Genomic DNA, 17,208 nt, shown 5'->3' with positions numbered 1-17,208 from the left:
TGGGAAGGTAAATACAACTTTTCTGAACGTTGTTTTAAAAAGATGAAACATGTAAACCACACAACCGTCTTCTGACATGTATATGTTGTTAGGATAAAGCAAAGACCCTGCTACATAAATGACTGTTTCTCTCAAGGAAGAAAGAATGGAGAAAACCTCTAAATAAAAATGTGAAGTTGAAGAACAGCTACGATGATCAAAATTGTTCATGTTCCGTGGAGAAATTAGAGTTCTCTCCCAGGAAACAGATCCACGACCCATGTCGGCCTCCTGTGACATGCAGTCAGCACACGCTGGCAGCGGCCATGGTCCTCCTGTACAGTCGTGAGCTGAAGCAGGCTCCAAAAAGCATCTGTTTGAGTCCAACAGTCAATAATGAGGTCATGTGGTAAATCCCACCCACCCACCCAAACCAACCAAGTGCAAAATCAATTTCTATGACTCAAGAGCTCAACCAGGTCAAAGCTTTGGTATATTCTGGAGGCTATTTTGGTGATAACCAAAGCTTAGTAAGATTCTCTGTTCAGGGGTTTGCCCCCCGAGATAAAAACAAACCCGGTCCACAAAGCTTAACAACTATATAAATAGGGTAACTGTACAAAGAAAACAAGCCACAACTCCCCGTTAACCAAGGGTTTATAGTTTCCTAGGCAGCAGTTCTGAAAGCACCAACTCAAGCCATGATGCTTCCACTAAAACATGATGTGTCAGTGAGACTGTTAGGAAAATAAATGCCCACAGGCATGTGGCCAACGTGTCACAGAAAGAAGTTGAACCAAACGTAAGTCATTTTTTTTACACTGGACATAAGCTGGTCAGCAACAGAAGAAAGACTTAAGGCAGTAGGAGGCATTACAGAGAGCACCGTGGTGCCCCATGAGTCAGTCCCAAAGCCTTCGCACAAAGAAAAGGTCTCTCGAGAGCCTGGGCTATTTTCAGTTTGCTAGCTGTCAGACACCTCTTCCTCTTCCTCGTCGTCCTCGTCTTCTTTCCTGTCTACTTCAGAGGTGTCAGAGGACTCATGGAGCAGAACATACTCTCTACTGCTGAACCCAAACTTAAGGACATCCTTTTCCTTCAGTTCATAGTATCTCTGTGGCTCAATTCGCTTGTTGTTCAGGAATGTCCCGTTGCCGGAGCCAAGGTCAATGATGTAGGGCTTCACCCTGCGGCCAACTGTCCCATCAGCGCGGGTATACTCCACAAGCCTAGCGGAGTAAAGGAGAGAAAGCTGTGAGCGAGATCCAGCCTCAGAGCCTCCAGCTCTTTGCTAACAGTCTGGACAATGTAAATACCTGGCTGAGACTCAGTTCAAGTTCAAACTGTAGAACTCAATGGGAAGGCACAGTCATGGATTTCGAAATTGGGAGCAAGTTCAATCAGTGAGAACTGGTCACTGGGAAAGAGGAATTCATGGTAGATCATAGCTTAAAATGCAGAATCCAAGGCCTCTTGCCATGGTTAAGAAATACTTTTTTTTTTTTTTTTGTATTTTTAAAAATTTGACACTTTTTGTATTGTTAATAATCAACATAATGCTTCTTTTACCTATATTTCAACATATTTTAGATGCTGTCCCGATAAGAATAAACCAGTATATATGGACTTCAGAGTCAAGGGAACAGATAAGATGACCAAAATTATTCAAATCAAAACCAATTTGAGGCAGTATGCTACCTCAGTGATTATTTATTAGGCAGGCCACCTGGCTTTGCTGAGCTTCATCGGCTCATCTGTTAAATGGGGTATTAAGACTAGTCCTCACCTCCCCACAGGATTGTTGTGAGCATCCAACAACAACAGATGTACTACAGAAATTGCCAAGATACAGATTCGGCTAACATATGCCAGGCTTTCTCAGCTTTATTTTCATTCTCGGCTTTACTTCCATTTACCTATCATAACAGCCCTGCGAGGGACGTAGAAACTGAGGCCCAGAAGAGCGGCTGGCCCCAGGTAAGTGGCATTGGCAGGATTCAAAATCTGGATTTCAGACACCAACATCTATCCTCTTACACAAGTGTTGGCAATTATTCATATAAAGTGATTATACATTAGAGGAATAATACTCCTTAAATTAGAAGGAATTCCCTGACGGTCCAGGAGTTAGGACTCCACGCTCTCACGGACAAGGACTTGGGTTTGATCCCAGGATGGGGAACTAAAATCCCATAAACCATGCAGGTTCAGCCAAAAAAATAAAAATTAAAAAAAATTACTATTAGGTATGAGGGATATGGGCTTCCTGTGCACACACACATACACAGATCTCAGTAATCCTAACTGGCCGAGACGTCGGGCTTCTGCTGGCACCGTGGTTTCCTCCGCAGATGGACACTTACCGGTACTGAAAGACGGCATGCTGCTTTGAACAGGAGGGGTGATCGATGGGAATGTCTGCGATGCGGCGGTGCCGGCCCAGGAGGTAAGCGCTCTGCCGGTGGATGTACATCACTGGAAGCACTTCATCGTTTTTAAAGGGGTAGAGACGCCACCGTTTTTTGGGGATACGTGCTTCCGGGGGCTCGCTGTATTTAATAACTACACCCCGAAAGGTGTTAGTGTCCTCAAGAAGTGCCCCAGAAAGTTCGAAGCTGGGCTTCTCTTTAACAGGCACCTCTCTGTCCTTGTTGTTGCCTCCAGGTCCAGGCCGAGGCAGCGCGTCCTGAGACGCGTTACTGCCGGCGCTAACTTCGTTCTTCTGGCGGTGCTCGCGGCGCCGGGTGTTGTGGAACTCCCGCTCGGCTTCCTGAGCCTGAAGGTTCTGAGCATCTCGATCACGTCCCTGAGGCTGCCCGCTGCCAGGCCTCTCGCCTGAGCTTCTCCTCTGGTGGGAATGGCCGCGGTGCCTGTCTCGGTCACTGTTCCGAGCTCGCTTGTGTTCCTGTCCTGAGGGTTCTCGGTGTGGCCGATCTTCCCGGCCTCTCCGAGGATGGTCCTCACGTTCCTGAAATTCAAACAGATTCAGGAAAGTAAAGCCAGTTCATGGTCTCTAAACAGAGCTGCATTCGAGAAGTCATTTCTGATTTGGCGTTCAGAGCAAAATGTCCCACAGAAATAAGGTTACCAGTGGTGGTCATGTTCGCTTGCAAGGCTACCACCCAGTGAAAGTGTTAGCCGCTCAGTTGTGTTTGACTCTTTGCGACCCCACAGACTGTAGCCTGCCAGGCTCCTCTGTCCATGAGATTTCCCAGCCAAGAATACTGGAGTGGGTTGCCATCTCCTTCTCCAAGGTATCCCAGGCTGCTGCCCAAATATAGCTCTAACAGCACACGCCCAGGTTCAGAGCCTGAGAAACAAGAATACCTACAGGCAAACTTAGGGAAAAAACAACTCACAGAGAGAATTAAGTAGTCACATACAAGATAATGCAGTTCAGTTCGGTCACTTAGTCGTGTCCAACTCTTTGCGACCCCTTGGACTGCAGCACGCCAGGCCTCCCTGTCCATCACCAACTCCCGGAGTTTACTCAAACTCATGTCCATTGAGTCAGTGATGCCATCCAACCATCTCATCCTCTGTTGTCCCCTTCTTCTCTTGCCTTCAATCTTTCCCAGCATCACGGTCTTTTCAAATGAGTCTGCTCTTTGCATCAGGTGACCAAAGTATTGGAGTTTCAGCTTCAACATCAGTCCTTCCAATGAACATTCAGGACTGATTTCCTTTAGGATGGACCGGCTGGATCTCCTTGCAGTCCAAGATAATTACATAAAGAAAAAAGCTACCTTTCTCTTATGCCAGAAATGAAAATGTATTAATAGTAATTTTGAAAGATCTTATTTCAACAGTAACAAATATTACTCAATACCTAGGAATAAAATTAAAAATTATATAAGAAGAAACCTGTAAAAATTTACTGCAGCTGACCCTTGAACAATGAGGGGGCTGGGGCACAGGGGAACCAATCCTCCAGGCAGCTGCAGTCAGCCCTCTGTATATACGGTTTCCCTATACGTGGTCCCTCTGTATTTGAGGGTCTACACCTGCAAATTCAACCAACTCAGGACACGGTGTACTGCAGCCTCCACTACTGAAAACAATCTGCATATACGTGGACCAGTGCAACTCAAACCCATGTTGTCCAAGGGTCAATTGTAACAGATATATTTTTTAAAGATTTGAAGAAATGAAGAAACATACCAAGGCTTCTTTAAAAAAGTACTGAAAATCAGCCTAGTAGGATAATGGGCAAATGATAGTAATAAGCAATTTTCAAAAGAAGTATTAATAAATACCTAATGAACACATGAAAATAGGTTTATAGCTAAAGTATCAGAGTTCAAGAGGGGGACCTGCCACTATGAAGTGAGGCTCCCCTCCTGGGAAGGGGTAGAGAGGAAATCCCAAGCATCGGGACTGGGACCTTGCCCCGAATTCCTCGCCAACCCTCATCCCTAGCCCTTGCCTCAAGGCCTTCTCCCTACCATCCATAGAGGTCAAGTAGGGGTCTGTTTGCTCAGAGCCAGACCCCGTTTTCCTAGACCTCCTAACCTCCAAAGACAAGTACCAAGGGGGAGGGAGCCTCAGACACCCATCCCTCCTACCCCAAGACATTCACAAGCTTGCCACCACCGTCTGCCTTGAGTTCACCAGAATTAATCTCATTATCCCCTTTCAGTTCAGTTCCGTTCAGTCCCTCAGTCATGTCCGACTCTTTGCGACCCCATGAATCACAAAGGCCTCCTTGTCCATCAACTCCCGGAGTTTACTCAAACTCATGTCCATGGAGTCGGTGATGCCATCCAGCCATCTCATCCTCTGTTATCGTCTTCTCCTGCCCCCAATCCCCCCCAGCATCAGGGTCTTTTCCAATGAGTCAACTCTTCGCATGAGGTGGCCAAAGTATTGGAGTTTCAGCTTCAGCATCAGTCCTTCCAATGAATACCCAGGACTGATCTCCTTTAGAATGGACTGGTTGGATCTTCTTGCAGTCCAATAGACTCTCAAGAGTCTTCTCCAACAGTTCAAAAACATCAATTCTTCGGTGCTCAGCTTTCTTCACAGTCCAACTTTCACATCCATACATGACCACTGGAAAAACCATAGCCTTGACTAGATGGACCTTTGTTGACAAAATAATGGCTCTGCTTTTCATTTATTTTTTTATTTTTTGGCTCTGCTTTTTAATACGCTATCTAGGTTGGTCATAACTTTCCTTCTAAGGAGTAAGCGTGTTTTAATTTCATGGCTGCAGTCACCATCTGCAGTGATTTGGGAGCCCAGAAAAATAAAGTCTGACACTGTTTCCATTGTTTCCCCATCTATTTCCCATGAAGTGGTGGGACCAGATGCCATGATCTTCGTTTTCTGAATGTTGAGCTTTAGGCCAACTTTTTCACTCTCCACTTTCACTTTCATCAAGAGGCTTTTTAGTTCCTCTTCACTTTCTGCCATAAGGGCATATCTGAGGTGATTGATGTTTCTCCCGGCAATCTCGATTCCAGCTTGTGCTTCTTCCAGCCCAGCGTTTCTCATGATGTACTCTGCATAGAAGTTAAATAAGCAGGGTGACAATATACAGCCTTGACATACTCCTTTTCCTATTTGGAACCAGTCTGTTGTTCCATGTCCACTTCTAACTGTTGCTTCCTGACCTGCATATAGGTTTCTCAAGAGGCAGGTCAGGTGGTCTGGTATTCCCATCTCTTGAAGAATTTTCCACAGTTTATTGTGATCCACACAAAGGCTTTGGCATAGTCAATAAAACAGAAATAGATGTTTTTCTGGAACTCTCTTGCTTTTTCGATGATCCAGTGGATGTTGGCAATTTGATCTCTGGTTCCTCTGCCTTTTCTAAAATCAGCTTGAACATCTGGATATACACAGTTCACGTATTGCTGAAGCCTGGCTTGGAGAATTTTAAGCATTACTTTACTAGCGTGTGAGATGAGTGCAATTGTGCGGTAGTTTGAGCATTCTTTGGCATTGCCTTTCTTTGGGACTGGAATGAAAGCTGATCTTTTCCAGTCCTGTGGCCACTGCTGAGTTTTCCAAATTTGCTGGCATACTGAGTGCAGCACTTGCACAGCATCATCTTTTAGGATTTGAAATAGCTCAACTGGAATTCCATCACCTCCACTAGCTTTGTTCATAGTGATGCTTTCTAAGGCCCACTTGACTTCACATTCCAGGATGTCTGGCTCTGGGTGAGTAATCACACCATCGTGATTATCTTGGTCATGAAGATCTTTTTTGTACAGTTCTTCTGTGTATTCTTGCCACCTCTTCTTAATATCTTCTGCTTCTGTTAGGTCCATATCATTTCTGTCCTTTATCGAGCCCATCTTTGCATGAAATGTTCCCTTGGTATCTCTAATTTTCTTGAAGAGATCTCTAGTCTTCCCCATTCTGTTGTTTTCCTCCACTTCTTTGCACTGATCTCTGAGGAAGGCCTTCTTATCTCTCCTTGCTATTCTTTGGAACTCTGCATTCAGATGCTAATATCTTTCCTGTCCTCCTTTGCTTTTTGCTTCTCTTCTTTTCACAGCTATTTGTAAGGCCTCCTCAGACAGCCATTTTGCTTTTTTGCATTTCTTTTCCATGGGGATGGTCTTGATCCCTGTCTCCTGTACAATGTCATGAACCTCCATCCATAGTTCATCAGGCACTCTATCAGATCTAGTCCCTTAAATCTATTTCTCACTTCCACTGTCTAATCATAAGGGATTTGATTTAGGTCATACCTGAATGGCCTAGTGGTTTTCCCTACTTTCTTCAATTTAAGTCTGAATTTGACAATAAGGAGTTCATGGTCTGAGCCACAGTCGGCTCCTGGTCTTGTTTTTGCTGACTGTATAGAGCTTCTCCACCTTTGGCTGCAAAGAATATAATCAATCTGACTTCAGTGTTGACCATCTGGTGATGTCCATGTGTAGAGTCTTCTCTTGTGTTGTTGGAAGAGGGTGTTTGCTATGACCAGTGCGTTCTCTTGGCAAAACCATGTTAGCCTTTGCCCTGCTTCATTCCGTATTCCAAGGCCAAATTTGCCTGTTACCCCAGGTGTTTCTTGACTTCCTACTTTTGCATTCCGGTCCCCTATAATGAAAAGGACTTCTTTTCTGGGTGTTAGTTCTAAAAGGTCTTGTAGGTCTTCATAGAACCATTCAACTTCAGCTTCTTCAGTGTTACTGGTTGGGGCACAGGCTTGGATTACCGTGATATTGAATGGTTTGCCTTGGAAACGAACAGAGATCATTCTGTCGTTTTTGAGACTGCATCCAAGTACTGCGTTTCAGACTCTTTTGTTGACCATGATGGCTACTCCATTTCTTCTGAGGGATTCCTGCCTACAGTAGTAGATATAATGGTCATCTGACTTCCAACTTGCCTTGATTCATGGAATTACCCCTTTTATCCCTGATTAAATGAGTCACCGTAAGAAGTCACAGACTCCGGGCCATCACTTCCATCTCCCTTGTACTCTAATTCCCATAAGGCTCTGTATATGATGGATTCTGCCCCCAAATTCCACCCTTTTTCAACTCCTAAAGCCACTGTACTTTCTATTTCTTCTGGAAATGGGAAGCTTGGCAAAACCAACCTACATCCTCCACGTCTTCTCAGACAGTTCCTGTCTCTGTTCACTCTGCCTGAGCACTGTTCCCCCACAGCTCTCTCAAAGGAGCTGGTTTTCTCCTTCTGACCTCCCCTCAGCTCCCGCCATCTTCAGGCCTGGACATATGGCAGGCATTGCCCTTTCTTCTCACTGCCAATTCTAAAACATTCCCCACCTTTTTCTTTTTCCCTAAAAAGATGCGGCAGCAAAAAAAAAAAAAAAGATGCGGCAGCGAATCTCATGTAAGACTACTGTCACCCATTACTCTCACTGTTGCTGTCATTTACTAATCCTAAATCATGTCCCTTCACTTTATACCAGTTTTACTTCTAGCTCAAGTCATTCTCTCCAGCGTTACCCTTGCTGATATCAGTACCATGCTGACCTCTCCATTCTTCGCGTTTCTCTCTTCCCATTATCTTACCTGTCACCTCCTTTCTCCTCAGCCACTCACCTCATTGTTACACAGACCTTTTCACTTCTAATAACTGTAGCCCCTCCATTATTTCACTTTCAAGCAGTCCTCTTTCTGCCCATCTTCCCAGCTCACATTTTACCCAACTCTAACAATCATCCCAGTAAGACTCATCCCAGCCTTTGATACTCTCGCCTCTGCAAAGTCCCTCACTCTCTTGATGCGCTCTCTTCCCTTCCCCTCTAACTGAAATTCCAGGGTCAAGCAGTATGATCACTCCCTCAATCCCCTGTCCCATGCCATTCATGCTGCACTGTCCTGGCAAAACCACAGCCAGCATCAAGCACACTGAAGTGGCAAGAGAAAAGCACAAGCCATCTTGACGGGTCCCACCTTGGTCCTACCTCAGAAGCATGACCCAAGGCTCCTTAATGATGCCCAGCAAACATCCTACATTTTCTTCAACTATTCCTCCTCCCAGATGACTGTTTCAGCCCTTCCCTCTCTCCCTGCATAGCCCTCTACATCTCTTATTTACTCAGAAGGGCTTTTCTATGTCTGCCCACCTACCAGTATCTACACCCATTTACTGTTTTCCCTTCCTGTGCCTGTAAGGAAACTATCTGTGCTTCTATCTAAAGCTGATTCCCACACCTGGGAGTCTCCCTCTCATCCAGAATATCTCTGCAGTGATTCCTGCCTCTCCTGTACACAATCTACTTCCCTGATCTGCACTGAACCACTCCTGTCAGCACAGGCGTCTGCTCTTTTCCAAAGCCCATTTCCCATGTTGGCTTCCACTCTATTTCTTCACTCTCTGAGTAAAATTCCTTAGAAGAGTTTGGTGTTAATCAGTCCCCAATTCTTTTTCCATCTTTTTTTAATTCTCCAATTAGGCTTCATCCTTACTACTCCACTAAAATTGCTGGTCAAGGTCACCAATGACCTACATGTTGCTAAATCCAATGGGCGATTCTGTCTTCATTTCTAGTACATGTATGTATACTAGGCAAAATCAGTAGAAACTTTGGAGAGAATACGACAAATTACATAACCAGACAACACAAAATAATTAACATTTCAACATACACTCTCAACTATTGATAAATCAAGTAGGATAACAGATACAATATGATTCTTTTTGTTAATTAACATCTTTGCACAGAATACACACACACACCAAAATATAAAGGAAAAGAAGAGAACATAAGCATTATAGAACGTTGAAGTATAAATACCAAACTATTAAAATGGTGACCTCTGGGGATTGAGGAGGTTTTTTTTGTTCATGGGGAGGGGTGTGATTCTGGGGCTAATGACAGAAGTAACCATATACTATGTAAACCATACTCTCACTTTTTATTTTACAGACTTCCATGTTATGATGATGAATAAGCAATTGACAAATTTTTTCCTCAGGTTTCCACAATCCTGTCCCCCACCTCCTTTAAAAAAAAAAAAAAAATACAGTTGATTTACAATGTTGTATTCATTTCAGGCATATGCAAAGTATTCTGTTACACACATAGACACATTCTTTTTCAAATTCTTTTCCATATTAGGTTATTAAATTATATTGAATATAACTCTGTGTTGAACTTTTTTTTTTTTAATGGTGGCTGAGTAGTGCAGAAAAGAATATCTCTAAGTACAAGTCAGAGGCCGTATGTGCTCTTACAATCCAGGTGAAAGTCACTGATTTTCAACTGCCTATCAAGTCCTCAATTCCCTCTGTTGAGAACCATTTCCAAGTTTCTAGCTGATACAAACAAAGTCAGCTTTTTAAGAGATTATTTGAGGTCAGAAGGGGAGTTAGCATAGATAAGCAAACTAAGACACTCCAAAGTAACATTAATCACAAAACAGTTCCATGTGGTAGGCCCCAGGATTTACTATAAGTTGCTGATTTAGAAACCAGAGGTAAAAAACCACAAGCTGAAAAAAGTGTAACACACACACCTTTCTCCAGGGGATCTTCCTGACCCAGGGATAAAACCTAGGTCGCCTACACTGCAGGCATATGTTTGCTGTCTGAGCCACCAGGGAAGCTCCTTTATGTGTGTGTATATATACATATATATATATATATAAAAATAAAACAATCAGGGAGTAAAATGGTGGTCACTAGGAGATGGGAGGTAGGAGGACAAGACTGATGGTATTTAAGGATACTAACTAACGAATAGTAAATAAGCCATAGATAGAGATCTAATGCCCAGAAAAATGAATATAGACAGTAACACTACTCTATAATGATGTAACTTGGTAAATACTGCTTCCATAGCAATCATATTACAATTTATAAATGTATCCAACTAACAGGCTACGTACTGTACCTTTTAAATCTACAAATGTTAACAGGCCAAAATTATTAAATCATAACCGTGGCAAGTTGTACAAACACACACACAAAGCTACAAGTGGTTTGAGAGGTTTGATCTGGGTATTGTGGTTCCAGTGGCTGAATTCTGAGATAATGAAGGTGATGGCTGACCAACTCATACAACAGATCATCAGGACTGGCTTTGAATCTTTTTAGGTAGCAGGAAGTTGGCTCAAATTCACAGGCAAATCCATTTTGTTAATGCCAGTGTCTCTATTTGCACTTTGTAACCCAGAGGTTCTTTAAAGAGAAGACTGAGGACTTCCCTGGTGGTCCAGTGGTTAAGAATCTGCCTGCCAATGCAGGGAACATGGGTTTGATCCCTGGTCCGGGAAGACTCCACATGCCACAGGGCAACTAAGCCTGCATACCACAACAAGAGTGTAGCCTCTGCTCACTACAACTAGAGAAAGTCCACACACAGCAATGAAGACCCACAGCAATGAAGACCCAGCACTGTCAAAAATTTAATAAAACTTATAGGAAAGAGCACAAGACATGACTGAACGCCTGTCCCTGGGGACTAAGGACAGGGCAGGAGTGCCTGCTCTGACTGTTCTTGCTCAACTCAGTGCCAGAGTCCCAGCCATGCAGCAAGGGGAAATAAAATGAACATGCTTTGTAAAGGAAGACAGACAGAACTGCCCCTGTGCAGACATGACTATCTATGTAGAAAATCCCAAGTTTTAGGTTGGGATTTATTTAGGCAAAATAAATGAGTTCAGTAAGGTCACAGGATATAAGATAAACATACAAAAATTGATCATATTTCTATGTGTTAGCAATGAACAAGTAAATACTGAAATTCAAAATATCACTTAATGGTAACTTAAAAAAATTACTTAAGTGCAAATCTAACAAAACGCATACAGGACTTGTACACTGAAACACTGATAAAAGAAATCAAAGATCTAAATAAACAGAGACACATCTATATTCAAAGACTGGAAGACTCTATAATTTTTTAAAAATTCTCAAAAAGTACAAGTTTAATACAATTTCAATCAAAATCCTAGCAAGTTTTCTTTATAGATATAAACAAGATTGTTCTAAAATGTATATATGGAAAGACAAAGGAACGAGAATTCCTAAACAATTATTTATTTATTTGGCCATGTCCTGCGGCATGTGCCGTCTTAGTTCTGCCCAGCCAGGGGTCAAACCTATGCCTCAGAGTCTTAACCACTGGCCTACCAGGGAAGCCCCAACAATTTTTAAAAAGAAGAAAGTGAAAGAATCAGTCTGTCCGATTTTAAGACTTCTTATATAGCTACAGTAATCAAGACTGTGGTACTGGCAGAATGACAGACCAATGGCACAGAACAGAGGACCCAGAGATAAAGGCACACACACACTTTCGATTTTTGACAAAGCAAAAGCCATTAAAGGGAGGGGAATCGCCTTTCAACACCTAGCGCTGGAGTAAATGGAGACCCATGGGTGGAAAGGAAGTTTGGTTTAAGGCTCCTGCCTTACATTCAAACAAACTCAAGACAGATCATGGACTTTAAATGAACATTAAAGAAAAAACATATCTTCAGGTTCTAGGGTCAGGGAAGTTCTTAGACATAACACCAAAAGTATAATCTGTAAAAGGAAAAACAGACAAGCTGAACTCCAAACAAATCAAAAACTTTTGCTCTGAGGAAAACTCTTTTAAGAGAATGAACAGACAAGATACAGACGGAAAGAAAATATTGGAAAACCTCTCACTCCAAAAAGGCCTGGTACCTAAGAATATATTACCAAAAAAAAAAAAAAAAAACAACTCTTAAAATTCGATAGTAAAAAAACCCAAAACAATCCAACTAGAAAATAGGCCAAAGATCTGAAGAGACATTTTACCTAAAAGGAAATACAGATGGCAAATAAACACATGAAAACATGCTCAACATTGTTAGCCACCAGGGACACGCAAATTAAAAATCACAGTATCACTATCACTTGTCAGAATGGTCAAAATGGTCACAATACCAAATGCTGGATCACTCACATTATAAAAAGGGATAGCCACTGTAGGGACTGAATTGTGCCCCCTCCAAATTTATATACTGAAGTCTCAACCCCCACACCTCAGACTGTAACCAGATTTTTTGCAGGTAAGGTCTTTGAAGAACTGATTGAGTTAAAATGAGTAAGGCCCCAATCCAATATGGCTGATGTGGTTAAAGAAGATGTGAGTCAGAGATGGGAGCGCACAGAGGGAAAGACTGTGAGGACCCAACAGAGAAGGCAAGCCAAGGAGAAAGGCCTCAGGAGAAACCAAACTGCTGAAACTTTGATCTCTGACTTCTAGCCTCTAGAACTGTGTGAAAATTAATAGTTTCCATTGTTTAAGGCAATCAGTCTATGGTATTTTGTTATGGAAGACCTGGCAAACTAACATAGCATTCTGGAAAACAACTGATTTCTTAGGGGAAAAAACGGAGAAGGCAATGGCACCCCACTCCAGTACTCTTGCCTGGAAAATCCCATGAACAGAGGAGCCTGGTAGGCTGCAGTCCATGGGGTCGTGAAGAGTTCGACACGACTGAGCGACTTCACTTTCACTTTTCACCTTCATGCATTGGAGAAGAAAATGGCAACCTACTCCATTGTTCTTGCCTGGAGAATCCCAGGGACGGCGGAGCCTAGTGGGCTGCTGTCTATGGGATCACAAAGAGTTGGACACGACTGAAGTGACTTAGCAGCAGCAGGGGGAAAAAAAAAAAAAACACGCGACTACCACACCATCTAGAAACTGCACTCCTGGGCATCTATCCCAGAGAAACGAAAACTTATGTTCACACAAAAACCTGTACAGAAATGTGTACACAGCAGTCTTATGTCTAATAGCCAAAAACTGCTAACAACCCAGATATACTTTAATGGGCAAATGGTTAAATCCATACCACTGAATACCATTCAGCAATAAAAAGGAAGCAACTACAGACAAAAGCAACAATATAAATGAATTCCAAAAGAATTTAGCCAAGTGGAAAAAGCTAATCCAGAAAGGCTACATACTGTGTGATTCTATTTATATAGCATTCTTGAAGAAACAAAATTACAGAAATGGAGAAGTGATTAGAAGCTGCCAGGAGTTGGAGGGGTAAGGGTGGGAGGGAACTGGGTGTGATATAAAAGAACTACTTGAGGAATCCTGTGGTGATGGAAATGTTTTTGTATCTTGACAGAACTGATGTCAACATTTTGGGTGGGATACTGTTCTATAATTCTGTAAGATGTTACTATTGGGACAAACTGTTGCTTTACAACTGCATGTGAATCAACAATTATCTCAAAATAAAAAGTTTAACAAAGAAAGAAGAAAAAAGAAAGAAAGAAAGCCCAGTTTTTGGAGAAGCCCACTGCAGGTACAGGACACATCCACAGCACTTGAGCTAGGATGGAGAGGCGCTAGGTTTGGAGCCAGTGGCAAACATCTCAGTCCACTTACCTGCTTTACTTTGATTGCTGAGTGGTGAGGACTTCGGCTTCTCTTACTCCGGGGAGACTTGCTTCTTCTCCCTGAGGATTTGTTTTTCTTTTTGGCTGGGGACCTGTTCAGAAAATGGTACACACATTTATCTCAACTTTCATTCCCTCATACAAAACAGCTCCAAGTGTCAGGCGTACCCAACTAACACAAACACCATGTCTTTGCTGATCACGCTAAAAGAATCAGGAGCTTCACTTTTCTGGTCCTATGTCTTCCACATACGTAACTGCCTACTGGAACTTCTCACTTAGATATCTGACAACTCTGGATTCCCAACCACCCAAGACACTTTTCCTGTTTTCTGCCAGCTGGGTAATTAGTGCCACCATCCACCTTGTTCCTCAGGCAAAAAACCTAGAAGTCACCCCGATTCTTTTTCTCCCCTGGACAAACAGCCCCCCATGCTCCTTCCCTACACAATCACAATTTATCAGCAAAGTCTCTGGCTCTATCTCCTGGCTCTCCAAAGTCATTCCTACCACTCTCCTTGATTACTACACTGGATTTCTCCTCCCACCCCCATTTCTAGAAGAACACAATTAATTCCACTTCAGGTTCTGTGTATGGGTTGTTCCCTCTGCCTAGATCTTCAACAAGGCAGATTATTCCTATCATTCAGGTCTTAGGTCAAATAGCAGACTTTTCAGACAGCAGCTCAGGGAAAACCACCTCCCTCCACTCTCTCACTACCACATTAACCTACCCTCAAATACTTGTTACTAACTGAGACTACTTTTCCAAATTTGCTTGTTACTTTGTCTCAGGGCTAGAGCACCATCTAGGAGCACCATCTAGAGGCAGACCATCTAAGTTCACCCTTGCAGCCCCAGAACCTAGGACGTTCTTCTTCCCCAACCCTTCACTATTTTCAATTTTATCTGCGTATAATTCTACACTATTTTAAGTCAAATTCCACATATTACACGTTTGTATGTATTTTTTTTTAATGTTTCATATTTTCCCACATTATTTTATAACCTAGAATGGTCTTTAGCACATAATAGGTACTCAGTCCAAAATCACTGCAGATGGCAATTGCAGCAATGAAATTAAAAGACGCTTACTCCTTGGAAGTAAAATTATGACCAACCTAGATAGCATATTAAAAAGCAGAGACATTACTTTGCCAACAAAGGCCTGTCTAGTCAAGGCTATGGTTTTTCCAGCGGTCATGATTGGATGTGAGAGTTGGACTATAAACAAAGCTGAGCACCAAAGAATTGATGCTTTTGAACTGTGGTGTTGAGAGTCCCTTGGACTGTAGGGAAATCCAACCAGTCCATCCTAAAGGAGATCAATCCTGGGTGTTCATTGAAAGGACTGATGTTTAGTCTGAAACTCCAATACTTTGGCCACCTGATGCGAAGAGCGGACTCATTGGAAAAGACCCTGATGCTGAGAAAGATTGAGCGCGGGAAGAGAAGGGGACGACAGAGGATGAGATGATTGGATGGCATCATCGACTCGATGGACATGGGTTTGGGTGGACTCCAGGAGTTGGTGACAGACAGGGAGGCCTGGCATGCTGCGGTTCATGGGGTCGCAAAGAGTCGGACAAGACTGAGCGACTGAACTGAACTGAAAACTACGTCGAATGAATGAATAAATGAAGGTGTCTATCAAGAGACATTCTCTCCCCGCAAGAATATCAGGTAGATTGCCTAGGCCCTCGATATGTAAACTTCTTGGGACAGATAATTGAAAAGATAACGCCTGCACTCCATTTGCAGGCAGATGGGGAAAATCTTAAATTTAAATTATCACTGCTATCAACTGGACTATATTCGGTGAAATGCTGGGTACACAGAAATGAAGGGGCGAGAGACTGCGCAACAGGCATTGAGCGCTTAACATCCAGCTGCAACCCAAGTGTTAGGTACCGGAGTAAACATTCTTCCACACAAGCACAACTGGTCACTTCCATCGCTTTAGGATTAAGTCCAAGCTGTCGCGTTCCTCGTTCAAGGTGCGTTTCTGGCGCTAGCCCTGTCCTCCCTTCTCAACGAGCCCTATCTAAGACCCACCCCGGGATGCTTCCCACCTACCGGCTACCTCCTCGGGCTCGGTTCCCGCGGTGACTTGGGCGGCCCGACTCGCCGGCCGGTGGGGACGGGCTACCGCCGGAGGAATCCGGACGGCGGTGGACCGGAGGCGCGGACTCCGGGCTGAGTCGCTCCTGCTTCACCACTACCGCCGGCGCTATCCCCACCATGTCCCCGTCCCTGTGCCTTCGCCGGCTCCCCCGCTCCCGCTCGCTCTTCACCTCCTTCATGCCGAGAGGTCTGCGGAGCCAAGGAAAATAGGTCCGTTGCCCTCCTGTCCCAAAGGAAATGACGGACTTGCCTCCGGGACTTCCGCTTCCGGCTGCGCGCTCTCCCAGAAGCCCTTGCAGCGGAGATAACGTGACAAGATTCCGAAGTGGGCGGGGCCTTAGTGACCCGACTCGAGAGGCGGGAGATTCAAGTTTCAAAAGCAAACTTAGGGAAAAGCTCCTATCAAGGATGGCTTCCCTGGTGGCTCAGACGGTAAAGAATCCACCTGCAATGCGGAAGGCCTGGGTTGGGAAGATCCTCTGGAGAAGGGATCGGCTACCCACTCCAGTATTCTGGATACTCCAGTTAGTATCCTGGAGAATTCCATGGACAGAGGAGCCTGGCCCGGATACACGACTCAGCAACTTTCACTTCACTCACTTTCAAGGATGTTTAACTAGTAATTACTAAACAGAGACAACCTGCACTCCCAGCGGTAGGAAAGATGTTCTGTCGCCATTCGCAATGCTATTTATAAGAAAAGTGAAAGTGTCCGACATGGCAGGAAGATTCTTTACCGCCACCAGGGAAGCCCATTTGAATTACAGTTTGCTATTTACAAACTATATGACAAATGGAAAAAAAACCTGACTTGTTAAACGAAATTGTACACGGATTGTGATTACATTTACGTTTGGAGACACCAAGGAAAAAGGAAGAAAATGCAATCACAGATGGCAGCCCGTGGGCAAATCATTAGCATTTCCCCTCTGTTCCTCCACTATCTGATACGTTGTCATTTCTCCATTTAATTAAAAACAAATACCTTTTAAAACGTGGGAACTTCAGATGCCTTCCACTGAGAATCTTTCCCAACCCTTCGCTAAGGAGTCAGAAGACTCCCCATTTTGCAGATGACAAAATGGAGGGTCAACGAAGATGGCAAGCATCTAATTCAAATTGCGAGCTAGACGCAGCACAGGGATTCAGAACTGATGTTTTTCTCCCTGCTTCCAAGAGTACCGAGGCGACCTGTTGAGCGGTGGTCTGATAAGCACTGGAAAACTTCCTGCGAAGGCTGAGTTTGAACTCGCGCGCTGCTGGCCTCACCCCGAAGCCCCG

The 17,208-nt window shown here is 43.7% G+C and overlaps 1 protein-coding gene across 2 annotated transcripts; it reads right to left on the bottom strand.

Annotated features, from left to right (window-relative positions):
* Window positions 1–620: 620 nt before the first annotated feature.
* On the bottom strand, window positions 621–17,114 carry SNIP1 (Smad nuclear interacting protein 1). 2 transcript variants are annotated; one of them, XM_027537795.1, is made up of 5 exons: window positions 16,913–17,114; window positions 15,880–16,116; window positions 13,793–13,895; window positions 2,343–2,947; window positions 621–1,208 (listed from the first exon to the last, which is right to left on the bottom strand). In XM_027537795.1, exons 2-5 carry the CDS (start codon window positions 16,104–16,106, stop codon window positions 944–946), a joined length of 1,200 nt encoding a protein of 399 aa, XP_027393596.1. In that variant the 5' UTR covers window positions 16,107–16,116; window positions 16,913–17,114; the 3' UTR covers window positions 621–943. The 2 variants fall into 2 exon arrangements, with proteins under 2 accessions (XP_027393596.1, XP_027393595.1); XM_027537794.1 differs by lacking the exon at window positions 16,913–17,114 and having other exon boundaries at window positions 15,880–16,178.
* Between the last annotated feature and the right edge of the window lie 94 nt (window positions 17,115–17,208).

This window comes from Bos indicus x Bos taurus, chromosome 3, assembly GCF_003369695.1.
Source record: "Bos indicus x Bos taurus breed Angus x Brahman F1 hybrid chromosome 3, Bos_hybrid_MaternalHap_v2.0, whole genome shotgun sequence".
Taxonomy (NCBI): Eukaryota; Metazoa; Chordata; class Mammalia; order Artiodactyla; family Bovidae; genus Bos; species Bos indicus x Bos taurus.
This window is presented reverse-complemented; position numbering and strand designations above follow the sequence as displayed.